Here is a 20,120-nt window from a genome sequence, read left to right as displayed (position 1 = left end):
ATCAAGTCCTTACATATAGCAGTCAGGAATAGCTACTGGAAGCTGTAAATCACTTTCTGTGGTGAGTACAGGAGCTTCTTCAGGAGGGTCCTGTATAGCACATGGTGAGCCGGAAAAATAAAAGGGAGCCACCCTCACCCGACATCCATAGGATAGAGAACAATACAGGACATGTAGTGGCGCAACGTACTGTAAAGAGGAGCTACTAGACAACCAATACCGGTGTTTTACCAAAGACATGGCCATGTTGATTGGTTGGATCTGAGTCTAGTTTCAACTTAGATGGCCCAGGAAAGACCATAGTGACCATATTGTATCCTGAGGCCACCGTATCTCAAGGGACCACTGTAGTTACTAAAACTAAGGGGGTCATTTATTAAGACCGGCATTTTAGATGCCGGTCCTAATAAACCCTCCATCTGGCGGTGAATCTGCCAAAGTTATGAAGAGACGCAGGCCTCTACATAACTTTGGCGCATCCAGCGCCAGTCTAAATGTAAGCCGGCTTCCTTGCTGGCTTACAGTTAGACCATTTTCTATGCGTAAAACAGGCGTACAAAATGATGAATGAGACAGGCCTCTCGGGCCGTCCCCTTCCCCGACCACTTTTTTAGACCTGGTGTGAGCGGGAAAAGTTGCAAAATAACTTTTGCGTCGCAATCTGCGCCAGAAATACACCTAATATAGGCTCCCCAAGCCTAGACAATGGACTGTTATCTGTACGCTTGTCAGATGTAAGTCTGTCCCCGTATGGATGGATAACGTTGTTAAAATCACCAGTAGTGAGACTGGGTCATCTGGTACTCCATGAATAGAGACACTGGCCCAGATTTACTAATATATCTGTGCCTAAAATCTGTCTTAAAAGTGGCACCGTTTAGCTTAGTTAGGGTTTCTGCACTTTTTCCTGACTTGCTTGAAGAGGGGTGTGGCTTTTTGGAAAGGGATGGTCATCACAGTGCAGGGGGTGTGACCTAAGTTGACCTGTTGGGTGCCAACATTTGTGGCATAAAGGTCTGTCTAATACGAATCCAACCGATAGTTGGTATACAGCTAGACAGAAATCTCTATCCCTGCACCAAGTCATTCCCTCTGATAAATTGTGTCTAGGTCTAGACAACCTGTTTTACACCATTTATAGGATTAGTTAGTAAAGCTGGGACATTTGGGGTCATTTACTAATATTTACGCCAGTGTTTTGCGACTTTTTAAACACCTGTACTCCAAAACACAGTATCACTGGCAAATGTTCACAGATATATTATCAAATGTAGCAAATTGTTTATCAGGATTGCTCCTACATTCCAGCTGAAGAACATAACATTATTAGCCATTTTTTAGCCTAAATGGCAGCTAAGCAGTGGCTTATGTCACCACCACTCTCTCTAAGCACCACTAGATGGCAGCCATTTCCAGGACAAAGTGAACCATTTGAGAAAGTACAAAACTGCATGGATGTAAAAATCAAACCGACCAAGGCCCCATCCCTCCATGAAACCAAACTTAGGCCTCATGTACACGACCGTTGTTGTGGTCCGCATCCGAGCCGCATTTTTTGCGGCTCAGGTGCGGACCCATTCACTTCAATGGGGCCGCAAAAGATGCAGACAACACTCTGTGTGCTGTCCGCATCCGTTGCTCCGTTCTGTCGCCCCGCAAAAACAATATAGCATGTCCTATTCTTGTCCGTTTTGCGGACAAGAATAGGCATTTCTACAATGGGCCGCCTGTTCCTTTCTGCAAATAACGGAAGGCACACGGGCGGCTTCCGTTTTTTGGCGGATCTGCGGTTTGCGAAGCAGAATAAAAAAAAAATCCTGGAAACCTGCCTACATTTGAGATGGAGTGCAGTTATTGCCTTTCTCTAATACCTTATACTCAGCTGTAGCCTAAGACATCTTTGGAGTTGTCAAAAAAATTGGGTACCCCCATAGCAACAATTTTGCGGATAAATTTGCTTAGGAGATTGGGTTCTTTTTTGGACCTCTGCTGAATAATTTGAGAATAGGCAATTCTTTTGGCCGCTAAAGGGGTTATCCCATCAATTTCGAACTATTTATATATTTTTTTCTTTTACTCACTGGGGGTCATTTACTAATTGCATAATAAGGTTCCATGACCCCTTTTTGCTACTTTTTTTTACATGCCAGTCCAACTATATTTATTTGCATGGGAATTTTTATGCCATGTTCCCCACCTAGGAGTGGCAGGGACCGGGGCTGAGACTGTTTATGCCTGGAAATGGGTGTAAATGTTGGCAAAAGACTACTCCACTTGGGGAACGGAGTGGGTTTTCTCTCCAGGCAAACCATGAATTAGCTAACTCTTATAGCAGCACAAGGGGGGATATAAGACTGGAGTAAAAAAGCCTATCTCAGTAAATGACCCCCCACCGTGGATGGATAGCAGCTGACATGGGACAATCCAGCATCTACATCTCCCAGCATGTATTGCAGTTGGCTCTTGTTAACCCCTTTCTCCCCTGCATAGCAAATAGTCGCTCACAAAGTTATATATGTCTATGAATTTAGAAGTAAGGATGAATGAAGGGTGTTTGGACCCCTTCTCTTTGAGATGACTACATACCGGTAAGTAATGAGAGAAGGGGAAGAGAGCAGTGAAGCTACTGAGCTTGTGGAACAGAAAGATAAACAGCAGGAGGCAGTACCATAGAGGAAAATGTCATATACATTTAAGAAGTATAATATTTTTTGCTTGTAGATAGAATACTTTATCTAAAATGCCCTATTCATTGTATAATAATACTTTTCGTGTGATAACCCCTTTAATGCCAATATCAGGCTTACTTCTAGAAGCATGGAGGATTGCATCTCTGTCCTAAGGGTATGACCACATGGCACTGTCGTGTAGCAGTTGCGACATGGCTGCGCTGGCATGCTGTAATTAAACTTATTATGACCGCACTGTTTGGTCGGTCCGTATTATTAATGGCCATGCGGCACCCACAGTACCGCAATTATACAGACTGACCTGTGACATGGCTGTGTCTGTAGTCGTACCTTTAGGCTGGTTTCACACGGGCGTTGCGGATTGGCTCCGGATGCGTTCAGTGAAACTCGCACTATTTTGCAAGCAATTTCAGTCAGTTTTGTCTGCGGTAGCGTTTAGTTGATCAGTTTTTTTCCGCGCAGGTGCAATGCGTTTTGATGCGTTTTTCACGCGCGTGATAAAAAACTGAATGTTTACAAACAACATCTCTTAGCAACCATCAGTGAAAAACGCATCGCACCTGCACTTGCTTGCGGATGCAATGCGTTTTTCACGCAGCCCCATTCATTTCTATGGGGCCAGGGCTGCGTGAAAACGCAGAATATAGAACATGCTGCGATTTTCACGCAACGCAGAACTGATGCGTGAAAAACAACGCTCATGTAAAAAGCACCATAGAAAAGAATTGGTCAGGATTCAGTGCGGGTGCTATGCGTTCACGTCACGCATTGCACCCACGCAGAAAACTCGCTCGTGTGAAAGGGACCTTAGGGTGCCTTCACATGCTGCGGATTTTGTTGAAAAATGTTCTCGTCTGAAAATCAGTTCCATTCACTTGAATTTGGCTTGCAGAAATCTATGTGCTTGCCACCCCATTCCAATGAATGGAACAGAAAATTTTGCAACAAAATCTGCAGGGTGTGAAAGCATCCTTTTATAGTGGAGGGGTTAGCTGATTCTCTGTCCTCCTACAATCATCTCCAGTCCGCTGCCACCTGGAGCACATCTCCCGACAATTCAAGTGTGTGGCCCAGAGTCTTGGCAATGCCCGCCAGCCTTGCCACTAGGTTCTTGCTGAGCACATTCCTGATGCAAGTGCATTAGCGCCATTTTGGGTCTCCCGCCCTATGCTTCCCTCTGCCTCTTTCTGCTACTTAACTATTTATTCTGCCATCTTAAACTGTACTATGCACAGTGCTATCTTCAGAAAAATGGTGTCCAACATGACTTTAAAATCCATAATCTTTATTTTATATTTAAGATGCAACAAACAAGTAAAAATCAAGACAGCTTACACGTTTCAGGTGATGATTAGGAGCAGACACTCAAAACATGTTAGCAGTCTTATTTTTTTTTTTTTTTTATAACTTTCTTTATTTGGATGTAAATCTCATTTAATACACATTTATTGGCAAGCATGCCAAAAATCCGTCACATAAAGTACATCCTTTTAAATAACAATGTTTGCGATACATGAAGCACATTTGGATACAAAGACAATTATTGTTCTCCTTTTCATTCCAATATTAATAATTAAAAAACTTCATAACTCCCCTCCCTCCCAAACATCCCCTCCCAACACCTGTCACTCATGTTAAATTACTGTTAGTAAAAGTAGCACATTTAACCATCTTACTACTCGCTCACTATGTTCCATCGTTTCTATATCTCCAGTTTACCCAGCGTGCCCCTAACCTTTGCCTCTAGGTACCATTTTGTCTGAATAAAGGGATTCATCAGTTCCTCTATTTCCTCCCCTGTTAGAACATGTTCCACAAACCTTCTCCACTTTTTAATGAGCTTTGCCACCGCTTTCTCCTTACATCTGCCTGCTTCAAGTCTCTCCATATATAATATCTTCTTCACCGAGCCTATAACTTCATCTCTGGTAGGGAATGTATTTAGCAGCCAATGACGTAGGAGGCATTTTTTGACCGCCATAAGTACTATATGAACACCTGGTTCTGCTATGCCTTTCCCTTGGGATTCATCTTGTCCCACTGGGATATATTGGAATATACATTGTTGGGGCTCTGCCTTCACTTCTATATCCCATACCTCTTTGACGAAGGAGATCACCTCTTCCCACAGTGGCTTGATCTGTCTACAACCCCACAGCCCATGCAACAGATCTGCTTTCGGTTGCGCACACTTCGGGCATTCTCTCAAGTAATGTGCTGGGGCATTAGTGTATGAAAGATTAAAAGCATAAGTGGCCTTATGTAAGATTCGCAGCTGCGACTCTCGCCATTGTTCACTCTGGATTGCCTTCCTAATGTATTCCATACCCTCTCTCATTTTGAAGGAGAGGTCTGCAACTTTTATATCTTTTTCCCAATGAGCAAATACATCTTTTGCCAAGCCAATATAGCTCGTGCTATGAATACGTCTATAAAGCTCTGACAGCGATGTCGATACATCCTTTCCCCCTAGGAGAGCTGCAAACCATGTCAGTCTGTCAGATTCTCCCAATGATTTCGACTGAGCCTTGCAGTACGCCGAAAGCTGAAAATATGACAGTGAAAGAGAGTCAGATAGCTGGTATTTACCTACCACTTGTTCCCAAGTCATCAACATATTATCAGACATTCCCTTTATATCGCTGAGAGTATGGATGCCTTTCTCCCTCCATTTTTTAAACATCCCATTGTCCCTCCCTTGTGGAAAAGCTGGAAGAGACCATAGGGGCATCTGGGGTGACACATATATCGGCAGCTTATACAGTTTCCTAACTGCTTTCCACGACATAATGGTGTCCCTAAGCAGTACTGAATGCTTAATATTTGCTGGGAGATCTTTTAGTCTGGTATGTAACAGGGCCGCTAAGTTCCATGGTTGCGCCAATTCCCTTTCTATCCTACCTGCTGAGAAGTAGTCGGTACCCCACACCCAATCTCTCACATGGCGAAATAAAGCTGCCAAATTGTATATTCTAATGTCAGGCATTTTCAATCCTCCTTCCCACTTTAGCAAACATAATTTTTTGTACGCTATGCAGGGCCTTTTCCTTTTCCACAGGAAGGCCACAAAAGCCGCTTGTAATTTCCTTATGTCTACATGCTTTAGTAGCATTGGGATCATCTGCAGCGGATATAGCATCCTGGGGAAACTAACCATTTTTATTAGACACGCCCTCCCTGTCATGGACAATGGTAATTCCTTCCAGTTATCAAGCTCCTTAATAATGTTACTAATTAAAGGTGGATAATTCAATGTATAGATTGAAGAAGCAGTTTTACCTATTTTGATCCCCAGGTACGTGAGATATTCCTTCCTCAGCTCCACTCCAGTCTGAGACATCTTTAGTCTGTTTTGGTCCCCCAGAAGCAAAAGTTGACTCTTGGATATATTTATTTTATATCCCGTTACTCCACTATATTTTTGGAATGTCTCAAGTATTGGCTGTAAATGTAGGTCTGGGGCGGCCATATAAATTAAAAGGTCATCCGCAAAGCATGTAAGTTTCAGCACTTCTTTTCCCACTTTAATTCCCTCATATATATTTGATCGAATGAGATATAAAGCCAAAGGTTCCAGAGCTAGATCGAACAATAAGGGCGATAATGGGCATCCCTGTCTCGTTCCCTTATTAAGTTGTATTACTTCTGACAGAAAACCCGGAACGTGCACCCTTGCCTGCGGGGCCGCATATAACGCTGAAATATAATTCCTAAAGTTACCTTTCAAGGCTATTGCATCCAGAACCTCATTTAGCCATTGCCAGCTGACATTGTCAAATGCCTTCGTGGCATCTACTGCCAGGAGGGCATGTGAGCTATTCAAAGACTTCCCCTTCAAACTATCTTCCACTGCCAGAACCTTCCTTATATTTGTTACCGCCGATCGTCCCTTAATAAAACCCACCTGATGGTCCCCGATTATATCTGGCATAAGTAGTGCCAATCTGTTGGCCAATAGTTTAGAAGCTATCTTTAGATCCTGATTAATCAGGGAAATGGGTCTGAAAGATTCCGGATTAGTTAAATCCTTTCCTTCTTTAGGGATAAGTTTAATGTATGCCGTATTACCGGATGGCGGTATTCTACCCCCCTGAATCACCCCATTAAATAAACCAGCCAGCACTGATACAATCTCAGGCCCCAGGGTTTTATAGAATTCCGCTGGAAATCCGTCAGGGCCTGGCGATTTTCCGTTCTGTAGGGATTTGATCGTTTGTGTTATTTCAGCCTCCGTGATTTCCGCATTAATACTAGCCAACGCCTCGTTTGACAATGACGGAAGTCGTACCTTCTCCAGAAGTTCCCTTGCTAACCCTTCATCATAAGAGTCTTTAGAATACATATCTGTGAAATAATCTTTCATAATGTCTACCATCTTTCTAGGGTGGGTGTGCAGAACACCTTTTTTATCTTTCAGAGGAAAAACTTGTACACGCCGAGTATATGGGCGTGTCAGGTTCGCCAAAAGTTTACCTGCTTTGTTTCCATGTTTAAACAGGGTGGCTTGAGTACAATCTGTGAACCATTTGACCTTGCCTTCTTGCAAATAATCATAGTTATGCTTTGCTGTGATCCACTGTATTCTATTGATGTCTGATGGTTCATCTATATATTTTGTATATGCTAATCGAACTAGCTGGATTGCTTGTTCATATTTTCTCTGTATATCTCTTTTCTGCCCTATTGTAAAAGACATTATGCGCCCTCTCAACACTGCCTTGGCCGTTTCCCAAAAAAGCTCCGGATTCTGTCTGTGAGATTCATTATCTTGGGAGTACTCCCACCACCACCCCCTTAGTCTATCATTAAAATCCTCGTCCGACAGTAAGTGACTAGGCATTCTCCAAACATGATCCGACCCTCTGGGAAGAGACTCAGTAACCTCAACCCACAACGGAGCGTGATCCGATATCAGCAGATCAGCTATTTCAGTTTTATGCGTTTTCGGAACCATTGCCGGAGACACTAACAGATAATCTATCCTAGACCAGGACCTTTGGGAATGAGAGTAGTGAGAATACTCCCTATCTATCGGGTGGTGATGTCTCCAGATGTCAATCAGGCCAGTCGCCTCCAGCAGCGGGGTTAATGTATGGGCTCCTTCCGGGTTCTGCGGGGGCCGACTACGATTCTCCTGCTTTCTGTCTTCTACAGTATTACGCACTCTATTAAAATCACCTCCCACTATCATTTGGGAATTCTTATTTTGCAGGATTAAAGTCTCCAGTGCTTGATAAAACCCAGATTGGGCCATATTTGGGGAATATATGTTATATAGAGTCAGACTACTCCCCTACAGCTCTAACTCCACTCTCATGGTTCTACCTTCCTCGTCTGTTTCACATTTGTTCACAGTGTATTGTAAATGTTTATGGAATAGCATCATTGTACCAGCTTTCCTACCCACCGATGGAGATCCCAATACCTGACCAACCCACTGCTTGCGCATCCTCCAGAAGTCAAGCTCCTCCAGGTGCGTCTCCTGCAACAGGGCCACATCCGCCTTTAGCTTCCTGAGATGTCTTAATACCATGCTACGTTTAGTCTGGGAACGCAAACCTTTAACATTCCATGTAACTATTCTCATGAAGGTATTCGATTTAGATCTATTGTTAGAGACGCACCTGGAGGAGGAACAAACCTCCCCTCCATGACCAATGAGTTAACGTACATAACAGTGATGAGCAGCATTATAAGTGACAGTTCCCCATTCAGAACTCCCCCCTCCCTCCCTTCCCCACCCCAACCTTGAACATAAAATACTTTCAACAACGACATCATGAACATAGCCTTGACTTCTCTTTTTTCGCGCCACCACCGGAGCTGTCGTTACTCCGTTTCTCTCTTCAAATCTATAGAATTCACTCCCACCCACAGCCCTAAGCAATTCTTCAGTATGGGTTCACTACAGTGAACCGCGTAAAACCCCTCTTAACCGCATTAACAAATCATATATATGATAGATTTTATAAATCCCCCTTATTCCAAGCATACGTTCAAATATACATTCACCTTCTTCTTCCCCTTTTTTTTAAAATTTTTTTTTTTTATATATCCCCCATTTAATTAACCAGATGAATCCCAGCCCCATTCCTCTCCCCTTTATCGATCAACATACTGGTTCATCTGATGGTCGCCTTCTCGGCAGACCAGAGAAATACATGTCCTCCAAGCCTCCTTCTTCTCAGTCCTGAGAATCCATCAGAACCTCCTCGTTCCTTGACGATCCCTGCCGACCTTGTGAGTCCGATATTTTCTCCCATCTACGGTTTGGTATAGGACCCGACTGCTTCCTGCTCTTCACTGGTCTCTGCTCCCCGTCCGTATCGATGTCCATCGCTTCCCACGCTTCTCTTGGGGTAAGGTATGTATCAATACAGCCATCTTGATGAAATACTCTCAGCGTGGCAGGGAACAGCAGCGCAAATTTTACTTTCCGCTTGACTAAAGTAGTGCAGATTTGCGAAAAAGCTCTCCGCCGTTTTGTTACTTCTATGGAATAGTCACTGAAGAGGAACACCTTCTCACCTCTTAACATTAGAGGGCTTTTGGCTCCCTTATATTTCTTTAGAATTTCTTCTTTGGCTGCGTAATTTAAATATTTTGCTATGGCCGGTCTCGGCCTGGAACGGCCCCCTTCCTCCTCAGCGGGACGAGCCGGTCCCAATCTATGGGCCCTCTCTACTATGTATTTGCCCTGCAGTCCCAAAGCTTGAGGGAGTTCCGTGGCGAAAATCTGTGGCAGCTGTGATGGCGGGATATCTTCCGGCAGCCCCACTATCCGAAGATTACTTCTCCTCGATCGATTCTCCAGGTCCTCCATCTTGTCTTTAAGTGCCCGATTACTAGACAGCACCTCACGGACCTGCACCTGTGTTTTCTCCATCTCCTCTTCCATCATAGACATTCTCTGCTCCAGCTCTGCTATCTGGGAGGCATGCTGGGAAACATCCTTTTGGATTTGGAGGAGCGCTGCCGAAACTGTGGCTTCCAGGGTGGATTTAATGTCAGGTGCCAATAATTTCGCCACTTCTATTGCCATATTACGGCAGGAGATGGTGATATCCTGCTCAGGGGTTAAACTAACCTCTGCATCCTCAATCCCTGGCTCCGTATGCTTGGCTGGTGGCTGCGCTGCTGACCGGGTAAATCGCTGTGCTTTCTCCACAGCCGCCATCTTGCCTCGCGGCTGTTTCTCATCAGCTTGTAAAGGACGCGCTGGCGTACTCGCTGTGCCGTCCTTTCTTAGGAACTTCTCCATCCACTATCTCTGGCCACTGTTCGGGGGGTCAGTGTGGAAGAAAATTTGTTTTTTTTGAGGGGTATCTAGCTCAGTTTGCGGGCATCAGGCACCAGAGCTCTCTTCTTCTTCAGCCTCTCATGCGCGTGCCGGAACCGGAAGTCAGCAGTCTTAATTTTAACCTGTTTGTAGCATCCTGAATGTATAATAAAGATGGATTTTAAAGCCTTGCTGGGCGCCAATTTTTTGAAGATCTCGCTACGCTGAGCCATCTTTGACGTTCCTGAATCTTTCCTATATTTTTGTTGTTAAGCTCAGTTGATCCTTCTTATTGCTACCACATTATTATGGCCAGTTCCTACTTTCGATGTTCTCGGCAAGTAGCTCATAAAGGAAGTTATGTGTGGTGAGTTGGCTTGGTGAGTAGATAAGGTGTACGATAGGCTGTCTGCGCACATATCCCTGATTTCTGTCATGGGTCAAGGGATGATTATTGGCTTTCTGGCCATGGGTGGCAGTATTTCTGAAACGACGCAGTTTGTGAACTGTCCACGTGCTACTTTAGTGCAAGTGTTTCGTAAGTCGAAAAATGGCACCGTTGTGAATAAGCGACCTGGAAACTGCAGAGCACCACGTGCTATTGATGTGTGAGGTGACTGTCGGCTCACCACCAAAATGAACCAGGCGGCTGCCAGATGTGTGTCTAAAACTAGAGTTAAGTAAACCCTTCTGTGTACGGAGCTCTGAAGTAGACGGATGGTCACTGCACCTCTACTAAGTTGCCTCAGCAGAAAAGGCTTCCATTTTCACAGCAATATTGGAATTGGACCTCCACTGATTGGTTGCCTTCTCCGATGACTCACGTTTTCTGCTTCATCGAATGGATGGACACTGGCATGTCAGGTGAGAAACATCAGAGAACAAACCCCTTGCAACCATTGCTGGAAAAACAAAACCTGGTGGTGGCAGCATTATGGTCTGGGGAATGCATTCTCTAGGTCCACTCATCTACAGGTCCTTCTAAAAAAATTAGCATATTGTGATAAAGTTCATTATTTTCTGTAATGTACTGATAAACATTAGACTTTCATATATTTTAGATTCATTACACACAACTGAAGTAGTTCAAGCCTTTTCTTGTTTTAATATTGATGATTTTGGCATACAGCTCATGAAAACCCAAAATTCCTATCTCCAAAAATTAGCATATCATGAAAAGGTTCTCTAAACGAGCTATTAACCTAATCATCTGAATCAACTAATTAACTCTAAACACCTGCAAAAGATTCCTGAGGCTTTTAAAAACTCCCAGCCTGGTTCATTACTCAAAACCACAATCATGGGTAAGACTGCCGACCTGACTGCTGTCCAGAAGGCCATCATTGACACCCTCAAGCAAGAGGGTAAGACACAGAAAGAAATTTCTGAACGAATAGGCTGTTCCCAGAGTGCTGCATCAAGGCACCTCAGTGGGAAGTCTGTGGGAAGGAAAAAGTGTGGCAGAAAACGCTGCACAACGAGAAGAGGTGACCGGACCCTGAGGAAGATTGTGGAGAAGGACCGATTCCAGACCTTGGGGGACCTGCGGAAGCAGTGGACTGAGTCTGGAGGAAGACTGGGGAGAGGGAAATGCCAAAATGCCTGAAGTCCAGTGTCAAGTACCCACAGTCAGTGATGGTCTGGGGTGCCATGTCAGCTGCTGGTGTTGGTCCACTGTGTTTTATCCAGGGCAGGGACAATGCAGCTAGCTATCAGGAGATTTTGGAGCACTTCATGCTTCCATCTGCTGAAAAGCTTTATGGAGATGAAGATTTCATTTTTTAGCACGACCTGGCACCTGCTCACAGTGCCAAAACCACTGGTAAATGGTTTACTGATCATGGTATTACTGTGCTCAATTGGCCTGCCAACTCTCCTGACCTGAACCCCATAGAGAATCTGTGGGATATTGGGAAGAGAAAGTTGAGAGACGCAAGACCCAACACTCTGGATGAGCTTAAGGCCGCTATCGAAGCATCCTGGGCCTCCATAACACCTCAGCAGTGCCACAGGCTGATTGCCTCCATGCCACGCCGCATTGAAGCAGTAATTTCTGCAAAAGGATTCCCGACCGAGTATTGAGTGCATAACTGAACTTAATTATTTGAAGGTTGACTTTTTTTGTATTAAAAACACTTTTCTTTTATTGGTCGGATGAAAAATGCTATTTTTTTTAGATAGGAATTTGGGGTTTTCATGAGCTGTATGCCAAAATCATCACTATTAAAACAAGAAAAGGCTTGAACTACTTCAGTTGTGTGTAATGAATCAAAAATACACTGCTCAAAAAAATAAAGGGAACACTTAAACAACACAATGTAACTCCAAGTCAATCACACTTCTGTGAAATCAAACTGTCCACTTAGGAAGCAACACTGAGTGACAATCAATTTCACATGCTGTTGTGCAAATGGGATAGACAACAGGTGGAAAATATAGGCAATTAGCAAGACACCCCCAATAAAGGAGTGGTTCTGAAGGTGGTGATCACAGACCACTTCTCAGTTCCTATGCTTCCTGGCTGATGTTTTGGTCACTTTTGAATGCTGGCGGTGCTTTCACTCTTGTGGTAGCATGAGACGGAGTCTACAACCCACACAAGTGGCTCAGGTAGTGCAGCTTATCCAGGATGGCACATCAATGCGAGCTGTGGCAAGAAGGTTTGCTGTGTCTGTCAGCGTAGTGTCCAGAGCATGGAGGCGCTACCAGGAGACAGGCCAGTAGATTGGGAGAAGTGGAGGAGGCCGTAGGAGGGCAACAACCAAGCAGCAGGACCGCTACCTCCGCCTTTGTGCAAGGAGGAACAGGAGGAGCACTGCCAGAGCCCTGCAAAATGACCTCCAGCAGGCCACAAATGTGCATGTGTCTGCTCAAACGGTCAGAAACTGACTCCATGAGGGTGATATGAGGGCCCGACGTCCACAGGTAGGGGTTGTGCTTACAGCCCAACACCGTGCAGGACATTTGGCATTTGCCAGAGAACACCAAGATTGGCAAATTCGCCACTGGCGCCCTGTGCTCTTCACAGATGAAAGCAGGTTCACACTGAGCACATGTGACAGACGTGACAGAGTCTGGAGACGCCGTGGAGAATGTTCTGCTGCCTGCAACATCCTCCAGCATGACCGGTTTGGCATTGGGTCAGTAATGGTATGGGGTGGTATTTCTTTGGAGGGCCGCCACAGCCCTCCATGTGCTCGCCAGAGGTAGCCTGACTGCCATTAGGTACCGAGATGAAATCCTCAGACCCCTTGTGAGACCATATGCTGGTGCTGTTGGCCCTGGGTTCCTCCTAATGCAAGACAATGCTAGACCTCATGTGGCTGGAGTGTGTCAGCAGTTCCTGCAAGACGAAGGCATTGATGCTATGGACTGGCCCGCCCGTTCCCCAGACCTGAATCCAATTGAGCACATCTGGGACATCATGTCTCGCTCTATCCACCAACGTCACGTTGCACCACAGACTGTCCAGGAGTTGGCAGATGCTTTAGTCCAGGTCTGGGAGGAGGGCCCACAGGAGACCGTCCGCCACCTCATCAGGAGCATGCACAGGCGTTGTAGGGAGGTCATACAAGCACGTGGAGGCCACACACACTACTGAGCCTCATTTTGACTTGTTTTAAGGACATTACATCAAAGTTGGATCAGCCTGTAGTGTGTTTTTCCACTTTAATTTTGAGGGTGACTCCAAATCCAGACCTCCATAGGTTGAAAAATTTGATTTCCATTAACTTTATCACAATATGCTAATTTTTGGAGAAGGACCTGTATATAGAAGACACTCCCAACCAAGTGAAGTATGAATTCATCCTTGCAGATCATATAAACCCAAACATGCTGATTTGTCTTCCTTGGGGCAGCAAGACAATGCAACGTGTCACATGGCTAGAAATGTCCAACATTGGTTGGAAGAGCATGACCAAGACTTCTGAACAATTCCCAGACTTGAACCCAACTGAGCATCTGTGAGACCACCTCAGTCATCGTGTTTGCTCTATATATGGTCCCCCACGCACCCTCCACCAGCTGTGGGATGCACTGCAGTCAGCATGGCTCCAGATACCTGTGACAACCTACCTGGACCGTATTGAGTCACTCCCAGCCCATCTAGCAGTTGTCAGTGCTGTACACGGCGGTTACTGTAGATATTAGATGGTGGTCATAATAATGTGACTCGACTTTGTAACTACAGTTCTGCAGAGCACTTTTGATGCTGTTTGTAGAGAGTTTGGGGCCCAGAGAGTGATAATAACAGGATTACTGGACAGGAGCACTTCAAGCATTCGCTTACCTGCCCAGCCAATCCATGAGGATATTTGAGGGGAAAAGTGTAATGACAATTAGCAGTTAAAGGGGTTATCCCATCATAATGATCACTGTTAAATCTGTTAATGATTTGACAGTGATCATTTTTGTAAATATACTTTATTAACAAATTCCCACCGATTAGGAGAAAATTCATCCCCACTTACCTTATTGTTGTGACTCGGTCTCCCCTGGTTACGACCACCGCTCTTCCGCAAAATCCCGATGGTCGCGCTTGCCCAGAAGACTTCTTCTTTTCTCCCGGCCGGGCCACTCGCTGTCCTGAACGCGCACGCTGCCGCGCATGCGCGACGGTGACTTCTTCCCGGCCAGAATAGTACAGAGCTGCGAACGCGCACGCCGGCTCTGTACTATACTGGCCAGAAATAAGTCACATTGCGCATGCGCGGCAGCATGCGCGTTCAGTCCAGCGCGCGGCGCGGCCGGGAGAAGACTTCAATCAAGATGAAGCCCGCCCCCAGCCAGAATCCAGGAAGTGAACGCGCGGTGGCAGCAGGTAAGTATGAAACTGCTAAGTGGGATAACCCCTTTAATTTCACCACATCAGATATAAATACCATAATTGGCATTGACCATACAGAACTATTAAAGATGTGCATAGGATTATATTAAATACACCGTGCCAACCTTTACTGTATTTGATCTGTAATGTTACCTTTTAAAATATTGCAGACAGGTCGTCCAGTTCCAGTTCACAGCTTCCTCAAAGACCTTACCAGTAAGGAGATGGCCAAGCAGCTGCCAGAAATGAGTGAGGCTATTCAATGCATTAAAGCTGAAGGACTCAAAACTGCTGTTCTCAGCAACAACTTCTTCCTGCACAGTGGAGAAAGTTTTCTACCCGTCGACCGGTCACAATTTGATGTGGTAAGCAGACATGGCTGCTAGCACTCCAGTATCCTGTGTCACTTGTTGCCCCTTGTTATCAACAAATTACCATTATTCATGTTCATTTCATCTTATTTTAATGTCCGTTCTTTTGCATTATTCTAGAGCGTGTTGTGTCATCCTCGTATGTCTTCATTTTTGTAGATCGTTGAGTCTTGCATTGAAGGTATATGTAAACCAGACCCTCGGATATACCAGATGTGTGCAAAGCGTCTTGGGGTTCAGCCTAGAGAAGCAGTCTTTCTTGATGACATAGGACAGAACTTGAAAGCTGCAGCACAGTTGGGCTTTTATACAATAAAGGTAGGTGGTTGTACGTGAGCAGTCATATGTTTAATGTTGAGGGGCTATATACAGTGCCTAGCATTCAGCTGAAAAGGGCATCTCTCAGCTGTCTTCATCCAACCTGCACTGCCGAGACCACTCCTGGCTATATTTATTGTGTCCATTGGCTGAGAGGTAGGGTATACCACCCTAAAATGTGGTTCATCGTACTGTGCTAGTAGGAGCTAGGTTAACCCCAAAATGAGTTGCCGCAGTAGAGAACCATTGAAAAGACCACTCATTTGCAGGCACCAACCTAAAATATTTATTAACCCAGTTGTCGGAACAGACAGATGTATATGTACAGCATTTGGCTATACATATTACAGTGCTCCATTTAAACAGGACAGATCGTACACATTCTAGTGATTGGTAGGGTCCCATTGGTGGGATGCTCACCGAACATGGATAGGTGATAAGTGTCAATCTTGAGAAAATCCCTTTAAAATTCACCCAGTTCTGTCTTTCACTCACCAGCTTTTTACAGTACAGTGTGTTTTTTTCATGTTTACAATGGCATCAGGGTACAATATTTACAATGGTTTTTAGTATGTGTCCTTATTTTGTCTCATTGCCCTGTTCTCTCCCAGAAGTATGTCTGGTCTAATTAAAGGAGTTTTTGTTTGCCATCTTCCTCTCCCTAGCGGCTGAGACTGCCAGTGCTAGTGGTACGGATCTCATGTATGCATATGCACTCCTAGCACTTTGACTGAATGAGAGTGTCAAGCCGGATGTCCACTGTACCATGCAGATATGGTGTGATATCTCGCAAGCTGCATCTTCTTAGGGCAATATGAATAATTGCAATAGTAAATATGATGCTGGCGTCTCGCCTGACGTGTGTTTTAGTAAATACTTCTATTCCCCAAGTACCATATTTTTCGCCCCATCAGATGCACTTTATCCCCCCTAGAGTGGGGGGGGGGGGGGTAATGTCAGTGTGTCTTATGGGGCGAATATTAATGAGCGCTTCCATTATGTTATACTGTATGGGGCAGCCACAAGGAAACGTTATACTGTATGGGGGCCACAAGGAGACGCTATACTGTATGGGGCAGCCACAAGGAGACGTTATACTGTGTGGGGCTGCCACAAGGAGACGTTATACTGTATGGGGGCCACAAGGAGATGCTATACTGTATGGGGCAGCCACAAGGAGACGCTATACTGTATGGGGCAGCCACAAGGTGACATTATACTGTGTGTGGGGCCACAAGGAGACATTATACTATGTAGGGGCCACAAGGAGACGTTATACTGTATGGGGGCTGCCACAAGGAGACGTTATACTGTGTGGGGCTGACACAAGGAGACGTTATACTGTATGGGGACCACAAGCAGATGTTATACTGTATAGGGGCAGCCACAAGGTGACATTATACTGTGTGTGGGGCCACAAGGAGACATACTATGTAGGGGACACAAGGAGACATTATACTGTGTGGGAGCACAAGGAGACATTATACTGTATGGGGGCCACAAGGAGACATTATACTGTATGAACAAGTTTTGACTCCCCCCTCAGTATAATAATGTCATGTTGCTCATGTATGGAGGACTCATTATTCCCTAATGCCTGCTATTATAGATCAGTGTGCAGACTGCAGCTTGCAGGCAGGAAGGAAGGACCAGGCCGCAGAAGACTGACAGACATAGGACCTTTATGTATGACACCCGGGCCGGTTCTATTCCATGTTTAAGGTCTCGTCTCTCTCACTCCTCGCAGGCCAAACTCTGTGTGTGGGAGTTGGCTGTTGTGCTCGCCTCTGGTGTTATCCAATTCCTACGTCGGTGGGCATGAATATGGGGAGCTAGCAGGAGCCGGGGGCAACCGCTGCGGGCAGTAATGTGGTTGTGAGTACTGTTATGCAGGATGCAGGGGCCAGCGGACACAGATTTAGAAGCTGTCAGCGCACATGTGACTGCTTCTATGACATCACAAAATACAGCGGTTATTAGGAAACAGCGATATCGCCATATCACTGTTTCTTAATACCACGGTATATCGCTGACAGCGGTTTACCGCTCAACCCTAAACCGAACATCAGGTAAGTATAGTTCTCTTCACAGGTCCCATTGGTTGGGGGAGAAAAAATAAAAAACAAGGACAACCCCTTTAAGACTGGCAAATGAAACACCATTCTTAATAAAACTACCTCCCCCTCTGTCTTTGTTCGGTTTTGTGTCTCATTTTTTTAGGAACATAATACTTTGCAAAATTTGGATTTAGTGGTTCAATACTATTTTACTATGTAGTTTCATACTGGTTGTAAACTTTATCCCACCTACTGGTATTTCCCAAAAATTAGTAAAGGTAAATATCATAGTATTTCTTTATGGAATAAATCACTTACAGTACATCATCTTTGTTAGTTCTGTATAGGACCATGAATTTCTTTTAAATAATAAATGTAAGTATTTTAAACAGGTAAATAACGTGAACGATGCACTTCAAGATTTAGAAAATCAGTTGGGATTCCCTTTAAAAGACTTTGTTCCAAACACTCGTTCTGTGAGACCTACTATGGATTTCCCAAGAGATTCCTTGACAAAGTATCTTGAAAATACATTTGGCGAAGAATTATCAGGTTTGTATTTTTTCCAGAAAATCTAGAATTAAGAGCGCCCTTGGCTCATCCGTACCGTGAATAGAGGTAGATACTCAGAAGAAAACATGTCATGAGAACTATAACTGTGATTGTTGCAGGCGCTCTCTTTGTACGACAGTTCAGCCATGGACAGTCCAACCCAACCTATTATGTTCGATTTAATGGAAGACAACTTGTACTGCGCAAAAAACCTCCAGGAAAGCTGCTTCCTGCTGCTCATGCTGTGGAGAGGGAGTATAGGTTAGTAGACTTCTCTGGTTCTTTCATGTTCACCAAACACTGTTGGTGGTAATTTAGGAAGTTATAATATTCAACTTTGAGTGATTCAGACAGTAGCTGATGTGAGGAAATCAAATTCCTTGTAGCGGGTCTACACTCTACTAATGACCTATGAAATTCTTTAAATTTCCTCTATAGTGTCAATGTAGAAAGTAGAAGGGCTGCAGCGCTGTTCTTCCGGGGATGACCGCTACCCATCCCAAATCTACACACACATACATGCCCTGTTTGGCCAAGCAGTTATATGCTTTCAATTGGGATAGAGGAGAAAGCTTCTGCCAGACACCTCCGACATGACTCCTTCCTACACATACACACTCGTTTTGGCCAAGCATTTATGTGCTTTTCAATGGGAAGAGAGGAGAAAGCTGTCAACCTTAGGAGAGATAGATGACCACACCACAACATGGAAACCCAGCCAGCAAACACAGGTAAGTGACGTCAATGGCATCTGCCGGGATAACATTATTAAGAAATTGACTGTGATAACAATATATTTTGCGATAAATACTAATTTAGAAGAAAAACCACTTTGTGCCACAAGGAGACATTATACTGTATGGGGCGGCGGGCCACAAGTAGACATTAAATTGTAAGGGGGCAACAAGGAGATATTATACTGAATGGGGCTACAAATTGTAGCCCCATAGCGTATGTCTCCTTGTTGCCCCCATACAGTATACAGTAATGTTCCCATAGTATGGAGGCCACAAGGAGACGTTACTCTATACGTTATAGGGGCCACAAGAAGACATTATACTGTATGGGGCTTATACAATAAAATGTACATACATTATAGTAATGTCTCCTTGTTGCCCCATTGCCCCACACCATGTAATGAGGCACACAGATTTAGGAATTAACGGGTTTGTATTGAATCCGCAAACAATGTGGATCGGATTCGGACTGAAAATACGGTCCTGTGCACGAGGCCTTAAAGACATATCTGGGTGGATGTTACATACAGCGCTGCTAAACGTATAAGAGAATACAGCCCCACATACCTCTTACATCCAGCGGTAATTAAGAAATTATGATATCGCCATATTGCCAATTCTTATTAACCCCTTAGTGCTATTTGACATGTATACTTGTCATGGAGCACTGCTACTTAGCGCTCCATGACGAGTATACACGTCATGGCATTAAACTGTCACCATGTCTGCAGACATGGTGACAGCGCTGAGACCCCGGCTGGTACACACAGGGATCTCAGCTTACCAGCCCCGGACCAATGAGGGTGGTCCCGGGCCGGCAATCGCTCTGATTGGCTAGTCTGTACAGACTAACCAACCAGAGGATTCTAATGCCGGCTGCAAGGTTCTGATCCCCACAGTCCATGACTGTATGGAAAGAGTTAACAGGGAGGGAGCTCCCTCCCTCTCCCATCGGGCCACTGCTGTTTCGTTGCAGCAACCTGATGCTTGGCAGGTTTACGGAGGGAGGGGGCTCCCTCCCTCCTCCATTGGGCCGCTGCGCTGCTGTGGCAGCGTACCGATGGTTCCCATGGTAACCAGACTCCTTCACAGGCTTCCGGCTTGCCATGGTAAAGCCTAATCAGGCTCCTGCTAAAGGCAGGAGCCTGATCAGGCTAAGTGTAAAGTCACAATACACCGCAGTACGCTGTATAGTGTACTGCAGTGTATTATAGAGGCATCAGACCCACATCTATAATTGATTTATAATTGATTAAAAAAATTAAATAAATATAATACACATCTTTGA

At 44.8% G+C, this 20,120-nt stretch overlaps 1 protein-coding gene across 4 annotated transcripts in view; it reads left to right on the top strand.

Annotated features, from left to right (window-relative positions):
- Nucleotides 1–20,120, top strand: part of ACAD10 (acyl-CoA dehydrogenase family member 10) — a 139,115-nt gene that overhangs the window by 48,836 nt on the left and 70,159 nt on the right. For all 4 annotated transcript variants that reach the window (XM_040416101.1, XM_040416104.1, XM_040416102.1 and 1 more), the window contains exons 4-7: nucleotides 14,968–15,162; nucleotides 15,328–15,486; nucleotides 17,936–18,095; nucleotides 18,215–18,356. In XM_040416101.1, the coding sequence (XP_040272035.1) occupies nucleotides 14,968–15,162; nucleotides 15,328–15,486; nucleotides 17,936–18,095; nucleotides 18,215–18,356 (656 nt within the window). The remainder of the gene's footprint in view (nucleotides 1–14,967; nucleotides 15,163–15,327; nucleotides 15,487–17,935; nucleotides 18,096–18,214; nucleotides 18,357–20,120) is intronic.

Source organism: Bufo bufo, chromosome 2 (genome assembly GCF_905171765.1).
Source record: "Bufo bufo chromosome 2, aBufBuf1.1, whole genome shotgun sequence".
Taxonomy (NCBI): Eukaryota; Metazoa; Chordata; class Amphibia; order Anura; family Bufonidae; genus Bufo; species Bufo bufo.
This window is presented reverse-complemented; position numbering and strand designations above follow the sequence as displayed.